The sequence below is a fragment of the Dreissena polymorpha genome, chromosome 5 (genome assembly GCF_020536995.1).
Source record: "Dreissena polymorpha isolate Duluth1 chromosome 5, UMN_Dpol_1.0, whole genome shotgun sequence".
Lineage (NCBI taxonomy): Eukaryota > Metazoa > Mollusca > Bivalvia > Myida > Dreissenidae > Dreissena > Dreissena polymorpha.
In genome coordinates, this window is record NC_068359.1 from 47152050 (window position 1) to 47173251 (window position 21202).

A 21202-nucleotide genomic window follows, 5' to 3' on the forward strand; every position below is an offset into this window, starting at 1 on the left:
TCGTCCTTATTTGTGTTCGTTCATTGGATTCAATTTAATCTGAACGAATTTCAAGTTCTGAGTATTTTTTGTGCTTCAAAAGGGTCGCGAATATGATTGTAACCTTATCACGATGCGGTTCATCACATGCAAACAATAGCAGAATGGCCGCAGTTTTGACGGCCAAAATTTGAGCATGCGCAAACGTGACGTCATTATCGGAATCCCCAAAACCTCCTATAGTTTTAAAAAAATATTTTATTCTCACTGCGCCACACAGCGATTTTTAACCATTTTCTTGTACGACAATGCCCCAGAGAGGGATATAGTACAATAAACGAAGAAGAAGAAGAAGGAATATATTTTTAAAGATCTTTTTTGTTCCCCCTATTTTCTTTCGGCTCAATATTAAAACTTTATGTTTTTTTACTTTGGTGTGAGAAATAATACTCTTCAATAGAGTTGAAAAAGTCCAAACTCATTAATTTACTTTTTTTCACGAGTTTCAAGCCATTTTGTTGATTGGAATGGGAATGCTTACTCATTAAGTGAGTATATGAAATTGCGTTTGCCAAACAACTTTCACTTCATGTTGATGTGAAGAGAAACCGATGCATATATTATTGGAATGAAACGTACCCTTGTCACTTCGTACCAAATTATGACAGCGTTTTTTTTCCTTCTTCAACTAGTACCGGGGAACGGTACCTTTCCCAAAGCCTACCGGAGGCTTCCCAATTTTAGCACCGGACCTTTCCCAATCTCGATATCTACCGTTCCGAACGATTTTAGGTGCCGTTCCCAATAGCCAGTGCCTTTTATTTTCGCTGGAAATATCTTTTGATATTGTCGAGCCTTTCATTTTCGGCCATTTATTTTTGTAGGACATTGTTGCGTAGAAAGTAAACAAAACTTTTCAAATGGGGCGCAACTCTAACCGCTGTGTAAAATGTGAATGGATTACATAACTGCGACGAGTGATCGATATTTCCCGTGAAAGAATTCTATCGCTAAGACCAGTCTTCCTTACATCAATAAACTTTCTCAACACTAATTTCGTTGACATTAAAAAAAAACGTAACCGTATTGAGTTAAATGCGCATATTACTTCTATGTATAGTTTTTTAAGTGTCAAATCCGGACAGTAACTATTCGGATACGAATATAAACAAATAAAAGTTTAACATAAAATTAAAAATAATGAGACATGGGTGTAAAATCCTATTTACAACATATACATAAGCATTTAATGGCAGATGATCTTAATATCTTATTTGATGATTTGAAAAAAAATCAAAACAAAATATAAGACTTACCTTTGAAAATTATTGTTAAAGCATTCCACTCTAAAAACTCATTTTGGTTACGTGTGACTATTCTCACTGTCTATTGTTAAAAGATGTCAAACCAGTACAAGATCCATTGTTGTTGTTTTTGTTTAGTTTTTAAGTTTTTAATTTAACTCACATGAAACATTGCAGGGCTTGTAAGACTTAAGGGCTAAAACAAAATTATTAATATTATTTTTTATGCAACCTCAGTGCTTATGCCTATCACTGGAAGATATTTTTCCAATTGACAGGCACATTCTAACTGAAGTGGCAATAACACAATTTTCACATGACATGATACGATAGTCAAAATATCATAACCGTACTGTAGTTTTTCTGTCAAAACCTAGAGTTTAAAATGCTTTGTGATGCAGAATATAGCCCCTTATGATAGATTACATGCATTTTAAAGGTTCCCAATTCATCAATTTTGCGACTCGAATTTTTCCCAATTCATTGATTTCGCGACCTGTTTTTTTCCCAACTTGAAGATTTCACGACTCAAAAAATTCCCAATTGTAGGGGTACAGGTACCTTTCCCCTTTAGGGAAAAAAAACGCTGTATGACGACCAACGGAGCGAATGCAGCGAACTTTTACACTTGCACTATTATCAATAATTATCAATCTTAATATTTGTTGGTATTGATTATACTGCATAATGTATTAATATCTGACAGGAGCCATGTCTTGATATAGTTGTAACACTTCATTTTGTGGTCTCCCACTCAAACATAACATTTTATAACTCGTCTTACTTGTCAGAAATGTGAGACCAATGTGTTATGTGTTCCTGTGGAGGGGGGGGGGGGGCTTTCAACAACGTTTTTCAGAGCCACTTGAGCTGTAGGGAAAATAGGCCTGCTGTTTAGACATTATTTCTGATTGTATGTATGCAAACAGGACCATTTTACTTTCTAACCTTATAAAATGTTAAATAAATGTCATGCTTGTTTGATTTTTTTTTTAACATTTTGGTGACACTGATGATTATGAATTATCCCAAACATTAATAGTTCAACCAACATCATACAGATTTTAGTACCGTAATTGGTACCAGCACCATTCATATTAGGAAAAAGTGCTTACTTTTTTAAACAACATTGGGTATTTTATTAGTTCAAACAATAAGCAGGGCTCGACAAATCCACTCGCCCGCTCGTAATTACGAGTAGAAATCGGCTCCGGCCCAGTGAATATTCCAGCAGCGCTCATCCTGCAGGGTGAGTGGCATTTCTGGCTGAAAAGATTAAAATTTCAAGTTTTAATGCATCTTTACCAAACAAAACAACGTTTAATCGGCGATTAAAAATTAAGTGGATGTTGATTATTGCACACTGCGCTAAAATAAGTCCATTTCCCGTAACGCGCTTATACCAGTATGTTCCGTGAATGTATCCTATACAGTACGCAGGGCTCTCGCAACTGGGCGACTTCATCGACTTAATCGCTTAAAGTTTCAAAACGTCGCCGTGTTCCGACCTGACAGCGAAAAAAAACTTCGCCTTAATTTTGCGGCATTTACAAAAATTTGTCAAAATCCCCAGGAATACATAACGCCTGTCAATACCATTGAAACCACGCCTCCGGGCGTATCTTGATTGTCGATACATGCACCGTTGAGTGTAACGCTTTGCGACATCAGCCAATTGGAGCCTGCACAGCAGGAAAAATTGATATAAACGAGATTACTGTGTACACTATCGACCTGGCTGTGTATTGCCATGCATCAATAAACTTCAGAAGTGATATATTCCGGAAAACTTCTTTAATCTCCCCATGCACTACAAATAATCGGTAACTGTCAGATCATTGTAATTTGTTCGCAAATTATTATTTAATCGTCATCATTGAAAATTGCCATGAATATTGTCGGCTGGTTTTGTTTTTCATGCCATTTTTTCTGCAACTATATTACGATGAACATTGCTTGACAAATTAATTATTTTATCGCCATCAACTAATAATCCCCGTAATTACGAGTGTCGGCTGCTTCAACATTTCTTGATGTGTGATAATGATTTCTTTTGTTTTGTAATTATTTGGTTTAGTTGCTCAAATGATGCCGTAATTGCTTTAATTCAGATTAAAGTCAGAGGCCGCTTATTGTCGTCTGCTTTAATGTTCCTTTTTCATATATATATAGGTATTTCGGCAAACAATTGCTATTGGTTAAAAAAAAAGATGACTCATCCGACCATAAAGCACTGCGACAAATGGCTGACAATGAACCGGCGTCTCATTGACAAGTTATGTTTTATCGTAAAACATCAGTTAATATGTAACTCTGGTCATTATTACTCAGCAGTAATCTAATATACATATAAATGTTTTACATAGTACGAAAAATGAGCTTAAAATATAAATATGCATCGATAACAACAGTGCAAATCACGAGGCAGCTGACAGCACTCAAATTCGGATAAGTAATTCAGATACGAAATAAAACAATCCACAGGCGTACAACCAGAATATTGTTTATGTGTAAAACGGTCGTGAATAATACGGGCCGTAATGCATATATAACATGTTTTGGCTGTCATATGCCCTGTGTGAATGATCCGGTGAATAAAAAGGAATTATACACTAATACAGATGCACAACATATTAAAAGGTAACAGTTAAAAGGTCATGTTATTGTTAAAAGTTAGTGTTTGGTTTTAAAGTTCATGGTCATTGTCCTGATATGCAGTGCATATCAATATTATCCACTGAAGATAAAAGTGATAATGCATATTTGTTTCTTTAGCAAACATTGTTATTAGGATAAAGATGAGTTATTTTAATTGTTTTTCTTTTTTAGTTTAAGATGTAACAGCTGACTGATTATCTTTAACAGTTATTAACAGCCTTAACAAAACCTTATGTTTTAGTCGTCTGCTAGAATAAGTCCCATTTCGGACCGATCGCTACATTTCCCTAGGGCCCTGATTCTGTAAACTTCTCCCTATTTCTAAAAACTTCTCCCTATACTGTGAGCTGAGGTAGAAGTGACTTCTCCCTAAAATCTGAGCCAAGCTAGAGCCCTGAGTACGGTGTACGGTCTCTTAATACTGCAAAAAAAATCGTCTAAATTCTTCACATCTTTAGATTTAAAGTGTGGCTAAATACAATGAAACATAAAAGTTTCAGATTTTTTGCATTTTTTCAATAAATTGCGGGGCAAGTACATATTTCAGCAGGGCAAGTGAAAATTCTAAGCTACTCGCCCTGCAGGGCAAGTTGCTGAAAAAAAAAATTGTCGACCTCTGAATTAGGATATTTTAAAATACATTAACTCTGAAACAATTTTTACCATTGATTTCTTCACTCATTTTTTTAAGGTATTTAATTGAAACTTAAAACAGAAACAAAGTAAATGTTTTATTGACTTGTTTTAGCTGAAGATTAGAAAAAGATTTGATTTAATTGGGACAGCAGATTTTACCGCTCATAATGGAGGAATAATATCATTCTTCATGGTAAGATTTACTTAAGAGGAACATGCCCTTTCAAATAATAATAAATAAAAAGCTGTCTTGTTTTTGAAGAAATGAAGCTTTTTTGCTATTTTGAAACTTGAGAGACGTACTAGAATTTGTTAAGGTGCAGCCACATTTTTCCTTCTTTATAAAGTACCGGAAGACGGCACTTTCCCAATTAGAAAAAACTACAAATTTCCCAATTGCTGTAAAAAAGTCCCAATTGAAGGTTTAATTATTATTTTTTTAAATAAAAAACATTTAGTTAGTTTCCGTATGCAGCTCTATGGCTTGAACCTGAGTAAATATAATATTGACAGCTTGGCAACATTAAGTTATCAATTTTATTGTATTTTGGAGCAAAAAATCAAATACATCAATTTCCCAATATGAAGACTTCACGACCCGAATTTTCCCAATTTCAGTTTTTTTCGCGCACAATTTTCCCAATTGGACTGGTATCGGAACTTTTCCCAATTGAGCAAAAAAAAATCGCTGAGGTGTTACGGGAAATTGTTAAGTTCATTTACTTGACTGTAATCAAGCTGTGAGAATGTATGTAGTGAACTTTTATCATGTGCAACTTTCTTTGTATGTGTAGCTGTGCGTAACATGTTTAGCACATGGTTTGTTGAAAATGCAATTGCAACAATCAATACCTGTACCTAGCATTCTAGAGAATAGAGGGAAACAAAATAAGACCTTTTGTTTTATTGAATGATCATGCCAACAGAGAAATTGCAGATTTATTAGTGACGAAAAACCCATGTTTTTAAATGGTTTATAATGTGTGATTTTAGCTTTTGTCATTTAATAAATATTTACCTTCAAATTGGATATTACCTGCAATGCTTAAAAGTAGAATGTATTAATTTAAAACTGTTATATTTTCCCTCAGAAACATTTTTGATGTGTTTTAACATATGAACTATAAATTTCATTACTAAAATACTTGTAGATTCTGATTTAAAAAATTAGCGTCTGGGAGTGTTTAATTGTGTCAACAGACTTAATCCTATTCTCCATATAGCCATGTCAGAAGAGTACAGTCGCGCGGCCCTGCAGATCTGCATGGCTCAGATCTGTCAGCACCTGGGCTGGAACTCCATCCACTCGACACCACTGGAGCTGCTGACTGACGTGCTGGAGCGCTACCTGCTGCAGGTCGCCAAGACAACGCACAGATACGCTGAACAGTGTGAGTGCTCAATGCTTTTTTCATCGGAATTGTAATTCTGCCCTATCATTCTCAATCTCATAAAACCATGTATTTTTTCTCAATTGACTGCCAAATTCAAGGTTTCGAAAAAAAAAGATTTTTTTTTAAAGATAAAAAAAGAAAAGAAATTGCAACATTTAGTTAAGTTCTGTATTAAGCTCTATAATTATAAAGTTGCACCTGAGTAAATATACTATTAAAACAATTTTATTTTTCCTCTTAAAGTATTTGTTAGAAAATAAAATGCAACAACAATTTCCAATTTTAGTGACATCTTCAATTTGTGGATGTCTTATCTAATAGCATTGCATAACATAGTACACGCAGTTAATCATGATGTCTGTACTCTTCATAATTATTATTGTAAAGAAAAACTATTCTGAATAACAATACTAATATTTTGTTTTATAAATTGACTATAGTATATTATGTCCAAGTTGGGAGATCATTTATTGTTTTATGTATTGATTAAAGTATATAATGTCCAAGTTGGGAGATCATATTTTGTTTTACATATTGACTATAGTATATTATGTCCTAGTTGGGAGATCATATTTTGTTTTATGTATTGACTAAAGTATATTATGTCCAAGTTGGGAGATCATATTTTGTTTTACATATTGACTATAGTTTATTATGTTCAAGTTGGGAGATCATATTTTGGTTTATGTATTGACTATAGTATATTATGTCCAAGTTGGGAGATCATATTTTGGTTTATGTATTGACTATAGTATATTATATCCAAGTTTGGTTGTTTTACATATTGACTATAGTATATTATATCCAAGTTGAGAGATCATATTTTGTTTTATGTATTGACTATAGTATATTATATCCAAGTTGGGAGATCATATTTTGTTTTACATATTGACTATAGTATGTTATATCCAAGTTGGGAGATCATATTTTGTTTTACATATTGACTATAGTATATTATATCCAAGATTGGAGATCATATTTTGTTTTATGTATTGACTATAGTATATTATGTTCCAGTTTGGAGACCATATTTTGTTTTATGTATTGACTATAGTATATGATGTTTCAGTTGGTCGGACCGAGCCTAGGTTGGAGGATGTGTTTGTTGCTTTTGAACACATGGGCATCCAGGTATCAGAGCTGGACGACTACATGAAGGTACACGGCTGTTCATACTACACAACTGCTTTCTTCACCACTTTGTACACGGGGACAGTGCCCTTCATATTGAAAAAGATGTGTGGTTTAGTAGACTCAAATTGGGAAAATTGTAATTTCATATAGTAGTTGGATTGTCCATCCGTTTCCGGTCCGGCATTCCGTTTTCCGAAGGTTTTTTACGCAAAGCTTTCAGATATTGAGCTGATTTTTGATACGTGAGTCTACCTATATGACTTACAGATGAAGTATGAAGTATCAGTTTCATTCCAGTTCATTGATTTTTGGGAAAGTTATGGGCCTTGTATGTGAGTTTACCTACATAACTTACAGTGAAGTGTTTGTTTCAATCCAGTCCATTAATATTTGGCACAGTATTGGCCTTTGTCATAGACATTTTTTCTAAAAAGCTGTTGTGCCGTTTCAAAGCGCAGTAGGTTGAGTAATTTGGGAAAAATATAAACTACATGTATTTGAGATTGAATTGGGCCAAATATCACAGCTTAACAAATACAATGTTAAGATAATGAAATAGGAAGAAAGTGTTGGTTTCACAAATTGTGTAGAAATCTGGCTCTTTCATAATGATGACATGTATATGTAAAGATGATTGAAAGATGGAATCAAATGAAATTAATATAGATGGTTGAACGTTTGTAAAAATCGCAAAACTATTAAAAGAGACTTGGCCTGTTATGTACATATTGATCAATAGAAGTGATAATTCTGCAGTGATCATTTTTCATTTTAAACGAATGAGTTTTTGAAGTGCACATGTGCTGAAACAATGAGCTTTTTCCAAAACCAATAAGCTTTTCAAATTGTTAAGAAAAAACTTGAATGTTGAAAAATGGATTTAAGCTGGGATGCTTGGATAGCAGCAATATGGTCTGATAAAGCAGCTTAAAATTCAGATTTTGGCAGCTTTGCTGCATGCCGTTTCTCATACCAGTGTCAGTGCATACGCCATAGTACATAAAGTCGCATTCTGTCATATTTCAACCAACTATAAGTTGTTTGCCTCTTAGGCAAAAACTTGTTGGAAATAGTACAAGCCTGGCTCTCGGATAATGCTTTAGGTGAATTATCAGCAATTCCAAATACAGCCTTTAAAGTCAAATGATCTTGACTAGGTTTTAATTTCTTTTCGGGAGGCATTTTTTGCAATATGAAAGCGTATGGGAACGTTGCGATGGTTCTCCGCCGTTTTATCAACCGAAGATTTCACGCACAAAGCAGAGAACAAGTAGGAATGCAAACAGGAATGACGTAGTATAGTTATGGCGGTGTTACAGTAAAAATCACTAGAGCTGTAACGATTCGGTTCGATGCATTGAAAAACTGGTTCAACGCCGCCGATTCGATTTCGATACCAATACGGCCAATTTCGATTCGAATCACTTCAATCCCGATTGATCGTCATTTTAAACCTTACTTTCCGAATTCGTCGTCTAAACTTTCTTGTCATTTGTAATACGTCTTGTGATTGGTCAATAGCAATATGACATCCAATTAATAAATGAATAACATGCTGAGCATTACATCAGCCGATAAAATTGCTTCTTCAGCCACCCTGAAAAACGCACTCAACAAGTTTAGTTCAATAAATTTGTTACAATGTTGCGTTTTTAAATTTTATTTTAAAAATTAAATACTTTAAATGAACAACTTAATAAGTTAATAACAAATACCAAACATATTAATTCATGCCCTAGACAAACCAAACATGAAATAGTTTCCAAAATAAGCAGCGAATAGTTTAATTTGAATCGAATCGAAAATAATCGTATCGGACCATTTGGTATCGAAATCGAATCGAATGATGGGTGAATCGTTACAGCTCTAAAAATCACCTATTACACTCGATAAAATGCAAAAAAATAAGGGTTGTGTTTACAAAATGTTTGACAAGTATATTTCTGATTTTTTCTTTCTTGAGAAGCAATGTGCTTTTTTAGAAGCAGATCTTTTTGCCATATGCACTTTTGGCAATTTTAATGTGCAAATAATGCAAAGCGCACATGAAAAATTATCACTGATTCTGATTATAATTACTGATAACAAACCTAAGGATCTTTAGTGTGACATTGAAATGTATGTAAGTGTTCAGGAAATGATCAACAAGGTGGAGAAGACTATCGTGTGTGGTAGATGTTTGAAAAACAGATCGTTTTTGACATGTTTTTCAGTCGGAAAAGTCGCCTAAAACATACATATAACATTGTTTGTTTTTCAGCGTGCTCTGTTTGATCTTTGTTGTGACTGATACTGCTTTTGAATGAACAGATTATGTGATATGTGTTGTTATTATTTGATGCAATATGAAAGAATGTTATATACCGTAAATAAACTATAAAAATTTACTGAAAGTGTGTGTTTTTCCACATAAGGCTATGTTATTGACCTTCTGAAAGTTAAATTGTCAATTTCCCCTCTAAACCGGAGTCCTCTCCGAACCGAAATTTCCATTTGGTCTCGGGGGTGTCCGGTTTAGAGGGGTTCCACTGTAATAACAACTGACATAAGCAAGCAGTTTTGTCTTTTTATAGTAGTTATTAAGTTTAAGCAAATCAACAATAACTTTTTATGCACCCGGTACGGTGGCATATAGCAGTTGAACTGTCCGTCAGTCTGTTTGTCAGTCTGTCAGCCTGTGGGTCCGTCCGAAAACTTTAACATTGGCCATAACTTTTGCAATATTGAAGATAGCAACTTGATATTTGGCATGCATGTGTATCTCATGAAGCTGCACATTTTGAGTGGTGAAAGGTCAAGGTCATTCTTCAAGGTCCAAAGTAAAAAATACAATCTTAGGGAAGTAATAAGCTTTAAAAGGGAGATAATTTCTAAACCTGCCAAATGATAATCATGTATGTTCACTCTCCACTGTCAGCATGTCGAGCCATTGCCATTCGCCAAAGAGGTCGTCTCGTACCCCGTACCTTGTGAAAATGACCTCAAGTTCCCCCACCCAGACAGCAAGGAGGTTCAGCAGAGGAAAGTGTTCGACTTCGTACCGGAACATCTACCGTACATGCATCCAGAACTCACTGGTAAGTACCTGAACATCTACAGTACATGCATCCAGAGCTCACTGGTAAGTACCGGAACATCTACCGGACATGCATCCAGAACTCACTGGTAAGTACCGGAACAACTACCGTACATGCATCCAGAACTAATTGGTAAGTACCGGAACAGCTAGCGTACATGCATCCAGAACTCACTGGTAAGTACCGGAACAACTACAGTACATGCATCCAGAACTCACTGGTAAGTACCGGAACATCTACCGTACATGCATCCAGAACTCACTGGTAAGTACCGGAAAAACTACCGTACATGCATCCAGAACTCACTGGTTAAGCTGTTGTAGAATTGTCACTAATTCAACGCAGATCCAATATATTGAGGTCAGTTATTTCACGATGTCCAATATATTTTAAATCTCATTTTCTCAGGCATTTTATATGTCTGTCTATTTTCGGATTGTCATTTACGTACATAGCATGTGCCACTTTTGACAATACCCTCTTATGCATTTACTTTGTAACAGTATTTTACATTATGATTGTGAAGGTACTAGTCAAAGATCTGGATAGGACGGTTGAACTAACATTTCATAGGAGAAAAAAAAATTAAGGAAACTTTTGAATTTTAGGCAGTCATTTGGATAAAAATAGGTACAGGTACATTAAGATTTGGAATTGGACCGAAAATGTGTCTCGAATTTGATAAAAAAGTAAACACTGAATGGTCACCTGAACAACCGCGAGTTAACTTAGACAAAATGGCCAACATTATAGAAGCTAACCATCGATGACCGAGACCATTTTGACTAGTAAACAGACAATTGCAGCGACTTACACTTTATTGGACTTTCTTCACTGGGCAGTACGCTTACTGATCTCGGACGACGAACCTAAGGACGCACAGAACGTGTTTTTTAATTCTTTTCGGGTTATGCCCTCCGATGCATCGATAGCATCCATGTTAGAAACCTTAATCCAAATGGAGAACAAGGAATGTCAAAAATACAAACAAAAACAAGGTGTTGAACATGTCCTTTCAGAGGAGGAAGAGGAGGAGGTGGGTGAGGTGTCGATTCCCGGGAGCCCGGAGAGATTGAAGCCCATAGAGCCAGTGGGCCCCTCTGCAGAGCTGAGTCCCAGCCCTGCCTCTCAGCCGGGAGCCAGCCAGGGCGAGAAACGACCCGCACCCAGTCCCGGAGACTCTCCACTGCCCTTCAAGAGACCCAGGTATTGGGAGAATAATGTGAAGTTACAGCTATGCTCTGGGAAGACATGCTTAAAGGGACCGTCAACCAGATTGACGAAAAAAAAGAAAAGTTCTAAAATACCATATTTTTTTACAATTATTAGTTTATATTGATTAAAATATCATGACTGGTATATTACATTACTTGAAAAAGTTTTCATATTTTCAGTATATTCGGTAATAAAATTTTACTGTGTATGTGCACCAGGTAACTACCGGTTAACTATAAATAACGCAAGTAGATTGATCATCATCGTGACGTGGTAAACCCAGGAATGCAAATTGTGCATGCGTAGTGAATTGTATGTATTTTATATATAAAATTATCAATCTACTTGCGTTATTTATAGTGTGTATATCGTTATGTCACCTATTTTCGCGATGTACTTTCGAGTTCACATTGCAAAATTTTATTACCGAATATACTGAAAATATGAACTTTTTTCAAGTAATATACCAGTCGTGATATTTTAATCAATATAAACTAATAATTGTAAAAAAATACGGTATTTTAGAAATTTTCTTTTTTTCGTCAACCTGGTTGACGGACTTTAATGCATGTGCGTCAAGCGTCCTCCAAGATTAGCACAGGCATAGCAGGGTTAACACTTTCCGCTTTTATTGTAGTTTTCCTTTAAAAGAAGTCTCTTGTAAACAAAAATCCAGTCTAGGCTAAAAGTGTTGTCCCTGATAGGCCTGTGCTTGAGAACTTCATGAGTAGTAAACTTTGTAAATGTTTATCAAAGAAGGAATAATTGTGTACCTTATTATATATATATCTCATGTAATTTTCAAAAAGAAGACGCAAGCATCTGAGAGTAATGCCGCATATTTCAACTGTGCTCTATATCATTTTATGATATTCTTGGAAGGTATTTTGATATGATACTGAAATATTTGTTTGTCATAGTGATAGGTCCTGTGTCTGATTAACCTTTTCACATTCAGTAGCAAAGTGAAAATGGCTATATGCAATCAGCATTAAACAAGAAGGTTTTATCCTGTTTGCTACTCTTCATTATTTCAGGGTTGGAAATAAAGCCTTTAACTCTTTACCACTTAGATGCGTATTTTGAGGCATGTGTAGTCCCTAAGAAAGTTCAATTCAATTAAAGACCTTTCTTACTAGATTCAAGTTTTAAAGGCTTCATTTCCAACCCCATATACTGGTGAGCAGCAAACAGCATAAAACCTGAACAGTTTGCGAGGTACTCACAGGCTGTAATGGTTTTATGCTGTTTTCACATAGCCATTTTCACTTTGCTTCTGAGTGGAAAAGGGTTAAATCAAGGAAGAACGGTCTTAAATTTGAATTGATAAGGGAATTCAAACAGGTTAATATTTACTTCTTAGTTGTAAAGGGTTAAATTTGTGTCTGATTGCAGACTGACCACCTCCCAGCCCCTCCCTGAGGAAGCCTGTGCCTCACAGTACGAGATGAAGACCGTCGTCATGACAACGAGCGGGATCCTCTCCCCATTGGTTGAGGGACGGGGCCCAGACATAAAGAGGCCCCCAGTTGGGATCAAGCAAAACGTGATAATTGTTCGACAGAAAACTACCTCGTCGATGGCAGCCTCAGTTGGATTACCCGCAGTTAGGGCCCCTGGGGAGTCATCCATCATCAGGCTGGACTTCAATACGGATCCCACCAAGAAGGGCAAGATTGTGGAAGTGGACGATCACATTGATGTGGGGGTGCAAGAGTTTGACAGGGGTGATCCTGAGTATAAACCTGCGAAAAAGAAATTACAATTGCAGAAGAGGCTGGAAAAAGAGAAAAAGATCAAACGTGGACCAGGAAGACCAAAGTCCCCTGGCAGAGCAGGTGCACCGAATGTTATACACAATAAGGGAGCATTCGGTTTTAAAATCCCTAAAATTGGGGATAAAAAAGTACCACCTGTGGTTTTGAATTCTGACAATCCTCTTGATCTCTCTGCTAAAGCTACCCCTCCTGCTCCTAATATTAGTGTTGTGAAAGTGATAGATGTAAAGCCCGGGGAGTCAATAGTGCCTATAGAATATAAACCAGTAAAGACGATCAGTAAAGAACAAGAGGAAGACATAGAAGACACCATCGATTCAGTTATCTGTCAAAGTAAAGAAATGGCAGAGAAAGAAAGTACTGCAGAATCCCCAGTCCGCGAGTTTGTAGCGAAGTCTGAACCAGCGGCTGAGGAGTGGACCGTTACAGCTATCAGTGAAACCTACAGTGGTCCTGAGGATGATGATGATAATGAAAGTGATCATAAGGAAGATGATGTTCCCAATACTGTCGAACCCGAAAATCCGACACTTCCTCCAGAAACACTGGCTCCTCATCTACGCATTCTGCAGCAGTTCAATCAGCAGCAAAAATCTCCTCACATGCCCCGTCCAAGAGGGCGACCAAAGGGCAGCGTGAGCGGCTTCTACAAGACGCAAGGGACAAGAGGGATGCACTCTCCCCTGGGCAGAAAGCCCGGGCGCCCACCTGGCGTGGGTCGAAGCCCAACTGGAAGGAGTCCTGGTCGCCCGCCCTTGTCCACTCGTAGTCCAGGTCAGTATACAGGCTATTTACCAATGGCAAAAATTTACTTTTTTTCACAAAAATCTTACCAAAATTTCCCCCAAAAAGATGCCAAACTTTTCCAATAAACTAAATCATTGGTTTATTGTGTTCATTATACAGCAATATAATTCTGTTGCACTTTATTTGATAAATGTAAAAATGCAATTTAACATGCGCTCATAAACAATTGGAATACTTCTACTTACAAAAGTATTAATAATGTTTAATTTTTAGCTCGGCTGTTTTCAGAGAAAACCCGAGGTATTGTCATAGCCAGCTCGTCGTGTCTTGTTGTCTGCGTCGTGCTAAAACCTTTACATTTTGTCAAGGTTTGAACATTGGCTCTAAAATCAAAGTGTTTCAACCTACAGCTTTGAAACTTAATATATGTAGCTGCACCTTGATGAGTTCTACATGCCACACCCATTTTTGGGTCTTTAGGTCAAAGGTCACTGTGACCTCTTAAACAAAAAAATATTCTGACAAGCTTTCATTTATTCAAAACTGCACCCGAGCAGAGCGTGGCACCCATTATGCGGTGCTCTTGTTGCCAATTGCAAGGTTTATCATGCTGTTTTTCCCAATCCAAAAGGCACAGGCTGTACAATTTATTTTAAATTAATCACTTCAGGTCGACCGCCACTCAGCCGTAGTCCAGGCCGGCCACCATTCCACCGTAGTCCAGGACGACCGCCCGCTAGCGGCAGGAGTCCGGGGAGACCTAAGGGCTCCTCAGGGCTTAGTCCTAAACCCAGAGGCCGTCCCAGAGGGTCGAAAAGTCCTCGGAGTAGGGGAGCGAGTCCCAGAGGTGGCCACAGTCCTAGGTCCTCCATATCTTTTGACTCTCATGAACCAATGGACGCTACCTATACCACAAAAAATACTATAGGCTCGTTTAAGAATGACAATGAAGCCGAGGATTCTGGTGCGACATTGTTCTCGTTTCCATCACGTTCACCTTCGCGTGAGGCGACGAGTAAGAAAGAGCCTGCGCAGTCAATACCGGACACTCCTAGGTCCCCGTCTGCCTCCCTCGATGAGAAATCTTCGTCGCGGATGTCATCGAGCCCTGCGCCCACAGAGCCTGCGCTGTCAAGGGAGAACACTCCAGAAGTCTCTGACCATGAACAAGAGCCTGAACCAGTCCTGCACAAGTCACCATCACCAAAAGGTATACTTCATAGATGGAGGTAAATTATTGTGCCTTGTACTGATTTCCTGTTATTTTTATGCCCCCGGGTCGAATGATCGGGGGTAAAGTGTTTTTGGCCTGTCTGTCTGTCATTCTGTCTCTAAACTTTATCCTTGGTTAAACTTGATATTTGGTATGCATGTGTATCTCATGGAGCTGCACATTTTGAGTGGTGAAAGTGCAAGGTCATCCTTCAAGGTCAATGGTCATTCAGTCTTCATGATAGTTAATTTTATCCACTAGCCATTCGGGCTACTGGAGTGGTGAAGACAAGTAGCCCAGCAGAAAATTACTAGCCCAAAGAAAATTTGTTAAAATATAGGCTACACCCTGCTAAAGGGTTTCATCTTTCAATAGCAGATACTCTATTAAAAAGTAAAATTGTATCAAGAGTATGTTAACTGTAAAGCCTATTGCAAAAACAATTGCAACGCAATATAACAAGTCAATGTAATTATGTCCTTTATTAATCATAACTCTTTAACATGTGATAAACAACTTCTTTGTTCATCTCATCATCACTGCCATCCTTCCATGAGATCCTCTTCTTCAGAAACCATATCCTGTAAAACAAGCAACCTGATACTTATTTTCCAGAAGTTTACTTGACAAGTGAAGGCATAGATGGCATACTTTTATCTTACATGTTGACTTTCTTCTTATGCTGTGTTTTTAAGCATAGCTTATTAAACTCTATCTTACAGAAGTAGCTTCTCCTTCATCACTGATTTTTAACAATTTTTCTTGAAATTCACGTTTCCGTGATTTTTCATAGTCATTTGTTGACCAACGATCAGTTGCGGGCAGTTTCTTGCCAGGCATCGCTCCAGCTACGTATTTAAAAATTATGCAGCCTCATGCGCGTAGGAACTTACAAATTTGGAAATAAACACACACACAAGGTTACAAAGTAAAACGATGTTTATTCCGGAAATGCAAGCCGCGGACGTCGATTGGTTTACTTCAGCAGTATACACATCAGCATTACGTGTGCCAATAGTAAATAACCCGTCTAAATTGTTCACCACGTGGCCTGGGTTACGGCTCGAAAATGACCGTTGAATGTATGGACCAATCGGAACGCGTTTAAATCTCGTATTTTAGGCGAAGTTGAACGAAGTTCTGTCGGAAATCTTCTACTGGCCCGACGGGCGTACGATATGGCAATTTTAATAGGCCCGAGCTATAATTAACACGCCCAGGCCACCGGGCGTGCGCTTATTTCGCAGACTGGTCATTTTTTAGCTCATCTATTTTTTGAAAAAAAATTATGAGCTATTGTCATCACTTTGGCGTCGGCCTCCGGTTAAGTTTTGCGTATAGGTCCTCTTTTCTCATAAAGTATCAATGCTATTGCATTCAAACTTGGTACACTTACTTACTAACATGAGGGGACTGGGCAGGCAAAGTTAGATAACTCTGGCTTGCATTTTGACAGAATTATGTGCCCTTTTTATACTTACAAATATTGAAAATTTTGGTTATGTTTTGTGTTTAGGTCCATTTTATTCCTTAAGTATCAAAGCTATTGCTTTCATACTTGCAACACTTACTAACTATCATAAGGGGACTGTGCAGGCAAAGTTATGTAACTCTGACTGGCATTTTGACAGAATTATGTGCCCTTTTTATACTTAGAAAATTGAAAATTTGGTTAAGTTTTGTGTTTAGGTCTACTTTTTTCCTTAAGTATCAAAGCTATTGCTTTCATACTTGCAACTGGCATTTTGACGGAATTATGGGCCCTTTATACTTGAAAATTTGGTTAAATTTTGTGTTTTGATCCACTTTACCCCTAAAGTATCATAGATATTGCTTTCATACTTGGAACACTCGCAAACTATCATAAGGGGACAGTAAACGAAAAGTTGCATAACTCTGGTTGTCATTTTTATGGAATTATGGCCCTTTTTTGACTTAGTAACTCAGAATATATGGTTACATTTTGTGTTTAGATCCACTTTACTTTTAAAGTATCAAGGCTATTGCTTTCAAACTTCAAATACTTTCATGTTATCATGAGGGTAATGTACCTGGCAAGTTGAATTTTACCTTGACCTTTGAATGACCTTGACTCTCAAGGTCAAATTATTATATTTTGCTAAAATTGCCATAACTTCTTTATTTATGATTAGATTTGATCGATACTTTGACAAAACAACTCTTATCTGACATACCACAATAGACTCCACCCAAACCATCCCCCACAATCCCGATCCCCCCCCCCCCCCCCCCGAATCCCCCCCTCAATCTCCCCCCCCCCATTTTTTTTTTTAAAGATCATCTAATAAATGACTACCACACCCTCACACTATACCCCGCCCCCACCCCCCACCCCCAAAAAATAATTTTTATTTCCCCGGTAGGGTGGCATATAGCAGTTGAACTTTCCGTCAGTGTGTCAGTCAGTCTGTCCATCCGTCTGAAAAAAACTTAAACATTGGCCATAACTTTTTCACTATTGAAGATAGCAATTTGTTATTTGGCATGCATGTGTATCTCATGGAGCTGCACATTTTGAGTGGTGAAAGGTCAAGGTCATCCTTCAAGGTCAAATGTCAAATTTATGGTGTCTGTCCATCCGAAAACTTTAACATTGGCCAAGACTTTTTCAATATTAAAGATAGCAACTTGATATTTGGCATGCATGTGTATCTCATGGAGCTGAACATTTTGAGTGGTGAAAGGTGAAGGTGAAGGTCATCCTTCAAGGTCAAATGTCAAATATATGGCGTCTGTCTGTCCGAAAACTTTAACATTGGCCATAACTTTTTTAATATTGAAGATAGCAACTTGATATTTGGCATGCATGTGTATCTCATGAAGCTGCACATTTTGAGTGGTGGAAGTTCAAGGTCAAGGTCATCCTTCAAGGTCAAAAAAAAAAAATAAAAAAAAAATCAAAGCGGCATTCTCATGAAGCTGCACATTTTGAGTGGTGGAAGTTCAAGGTCAAGGTCATCCTTCAAGGTCAAGGTCATCCCTCAAGGTCAAAGGTCAAAAAATAAATAAATTTCAAAGCGGCGTTCTCATGAAGCTGCACATTTTGAGTGGTGGAAGTTCATGGTCAAGGTCATTCTTCAAGGTCATCCTTCAAGGTCAAAGGTCAAAAAAAAATTCAAAGCGGTGTTATCATGAAGCTGCACATTTTGAGTGTTGGAAGTTCAAGGTCAAGGTCATCCTTCAAGGTCAAAGGTCAAAAAATATATATTTCAAAGCAGCGTTCTCATAAAGCTGCACATTTTGAGTGGTGGAAGTTCAAGATCAAGGTCATCCTTCAAGGCCAAAGGTAAAAAACAACAAAATATTATTTTTTTCCAAGCCGCACAATATGGGGCATTGTGTTTCTGACGAACACATCTCTTTTTTTTTCAAACATGGTTAAAAAACACAAATATTTATTTTTATTATTTTATTTTTGAAATACCGTCCAACCATCCCCCCCCCCCCAGAATCCCCCCCCCCAAAAAAATAAATATTTTTATTGCATTTTTTTTTCATATTTGGAAGATAATGTAATAAATCAAAATGACCACACCCCCACACTATACACCCCTCTCAACTCCACCCCTCCCTCCTTTTTGATTGAAATTGAGATAGGTCCCTACAGCTTTAAAAAGAAAAATAGATGAGCGGTCTGCACCTGCAAGGGGGTGCTCTTGTTTCTAAAATAGCTGTTGTGCGGCTTTAAAGCACAGTAGGGGGCATTGTGTTTCACAAACACAGCTCTTGTTTGATTATAATTCCCCTTATTTTCTAAAATAATTAACTTTAACATTTATATTTTACCCATGCAAATCAAGTACAAAAAGGATGTATAATTGAGTCAAGTTGTTTTTTTGGTCGGTTTACTGCATATCATGTAAGTTTTTGGAGCGAACTTTTTTTTACATTTTTAAAGCAATTAAATTGAAATTTAAATGTTGCCAATACAATGTCTAGATATAAACAAATATTAACAAATACTTTTCATTCACAAATTCTTAGGTTACTTTTCATTGAGCTTTGCTTATAAAAACCAGTGTGTTGCTTTGGTTAAACAAACATAGTTTGATTTGGAATTAGTTGTAATGTATCTCTTGTCACTCACCACCATTGTAAATCATCACAAAAAGTAAAGATAAAAAGTATCGAAGTTCAAAGTGTGATGTTAAAATCCATAGTATTAATTTCATATAGTCTAAATATACATGTTCTAGGTTCTTTGATTTAATTTAGACTGGGTTATAAACTTTCATTATGATCACATGTGCCCATCTTTGTTCTCTTAGTATGTTGTGTACTGTACAATGGACATAAAAATGGTCTCAGAAAATTAACCGGCACACTTCAAATTTTAAGGGCAAAGTGGTATCCTGCTAATTTATATCTCTGATACATGAATGCATTTTCTGTATTCTTTTTTCATTCCCCTGTTTTATTTGCTTCTTTGTAATTTTGATTCACATCATAGCTCAGAGATTAACACTGTCTTGGTCAAGAGCAAAGATAAAATTGCTTTTTGCAACCAGAATAACTTGCAGTCTGTTCAGGTTTTATGCTGAACTTTGATACTGATCAGTATCTTAGGGTTGGAAATGAAGCCTTTACAAATTAAATCTAATTTAAAAAAAAGGCTTTAAATGTGATTCAATGTTCTAAAGAACTACATGTGTCAGAATGCTTTTCTTAGTGGTAAAGTGTTAACTATAAAGCTGTCATGTGTTTGTGCTTTTCAGAATTAATGATTGTTAAGAAGGAACCCGCCAGTCCCCAGAAAGTCAAAGAGGCTTCACCGAAGAAACACGACTTTGAGTCCAGAGAAACCTTTATAAGCAGCGAAAAAGACAAGCACAGGAGGGAGAAGGACAGGAGCCAAAGTTTGGAAAAGGAGAGAAAAGAACATAGCAGCCAAAGTTCAGAAAAGGAGAGAAAAGAATATAGGAGCCAAAGTTCAGAAAAGGAGTGGAAAGAACATAGGAGCCAAAGTTCAGAAAAGGAGAGGAAAGAACATAGGCATCAGAAAGAGCACAGTCACAGTAAAGAGAGGGAACGGTCTAAGGTAACAGTTTGTGATTGAATTAGTAATAATATGGAATTTAATACATACAAGTCTCCCTCTGGGAAAATGGGACTTAATGCATGTGCGTTAAGTGTCTTCAAATTAACTTGTGCAGTTTGCCCAGGCTTAACAGGGACGACACTTTACTGGAATTATTTTGTTTAAAGGAAGTCTCTTCTAAGCAAAAATCCTGTCTTTTCGGAAAGTGTCGTCCCTGATTGTGCGATGTGGATTGCGCAGGCTAATCTGGGTTGACACTTAACTCATATGTATGAAGCCCCGCTTTCAAAGAGGGAGGCACATTTCAATTAAAACGTATCAATACCAAAATCTGGCTTTTTCTTGTCTTCAAGATATTATTTTGATTTTTTGAAATAGAAGGAGATTGTACAGTGTAGGTTTTGGTTTGATCCTTTTAGTTTTATGTGAAACAAAATCAACGACAGAATAGCCAACAATAACATGCTGAAGTAAACATGTTAATTTTGGTCCAAAATGTTATGTATATCCATCAAATTCTCCACATTTCGAGCCTGCAATCCACTCAGTTGTTGCCATAAATGCTTTGTTTAAGGAAAAGAAGAAGGACAAAAAGAAGAAGAAAAAGAAGAACAAAGATAGAGACAGAGACCGGGACCGGCCTCGTGAGAAAGAACGGGACAGGGAGGAGAAACACAAGGAACATAAAGAGCACAAGGTTTGATACAGAAATTTGACCATGTGTACTTTTAGGAGTACTTTAATGCATTAAGAAGTATTTTTGTTTTATATAAATATTTTAGCATTTATTGTGAATCAGTTTAATTTGACTGTACAGCATTCATGGGAAGTCACTTATTTTCCCAATCGAAATATTTTAAATTTTTAGTCATTTATGAGCATTTCATTTGTGAATGATTTGCTTACAAAAATATCCCCCCCCCCCCCCCCCCCCCCCTTACCCTCATGTTTGGAATTTGAATCCACTAGACTCTACAACTCCAGGGCTTTTTCTGGCCATTTTAGAAA

General features: G+C 36.9%; 1 protein-coding gene across 3 annotated transcripts in view; it reads left to right on the top strand.

Annotated features, from left to right (window-relative positions):
- The first annotated feature begins 415 nt into the window (after window positions 1-415).
- LOC127881204 (transcription initiation factor TFIID subunit 3-like) overlaps window positions 416-21202 on the top strand; it is a 33095-nt gene continuing 12308 nt past the window's right edge. Inside the window, exons 1-9 of one of the 3 annotated variants that reach the window (XM_052428912.1) lie at window positions 416-527; window positions 5801-5968; window positions 7041-7129; window positions 10023-10182; window positions 11202-11388; window positions 12793-13949; window positions 14593-15132; window positions 19872-20194; window positions 20769-20891. In XM_052428912.1, the coding sequence (XP_052284872.1) occupies window positions 5803-5968; window positions 7041-7129; window positions 10023-10182; window positions 11202-11388; window positions 12793-13949; window positions 14593-15132; window positions 19872-20194; window positions 20769-20891 (2745 nt within the window). In that variant the 5' untranslated portion in view covers window positions 416-527; window positions 5801-5802. Of the gene's footprint in view, window positions 528-5800; window positions 5969-7040; window positions 7130-10022; window positions 10183-10413; window positions 10447-10468; window positions 10491-11201; window positions 11389-12792; window positions 13950-14592; window positions 15133-19871; window positions 20195-20768; window positions 20892-21202 lie in introns of those variants that run through there. The other 2 variants (XM_052428913.1, XM_052428914.1) reach the window with 2 other exon arrangements.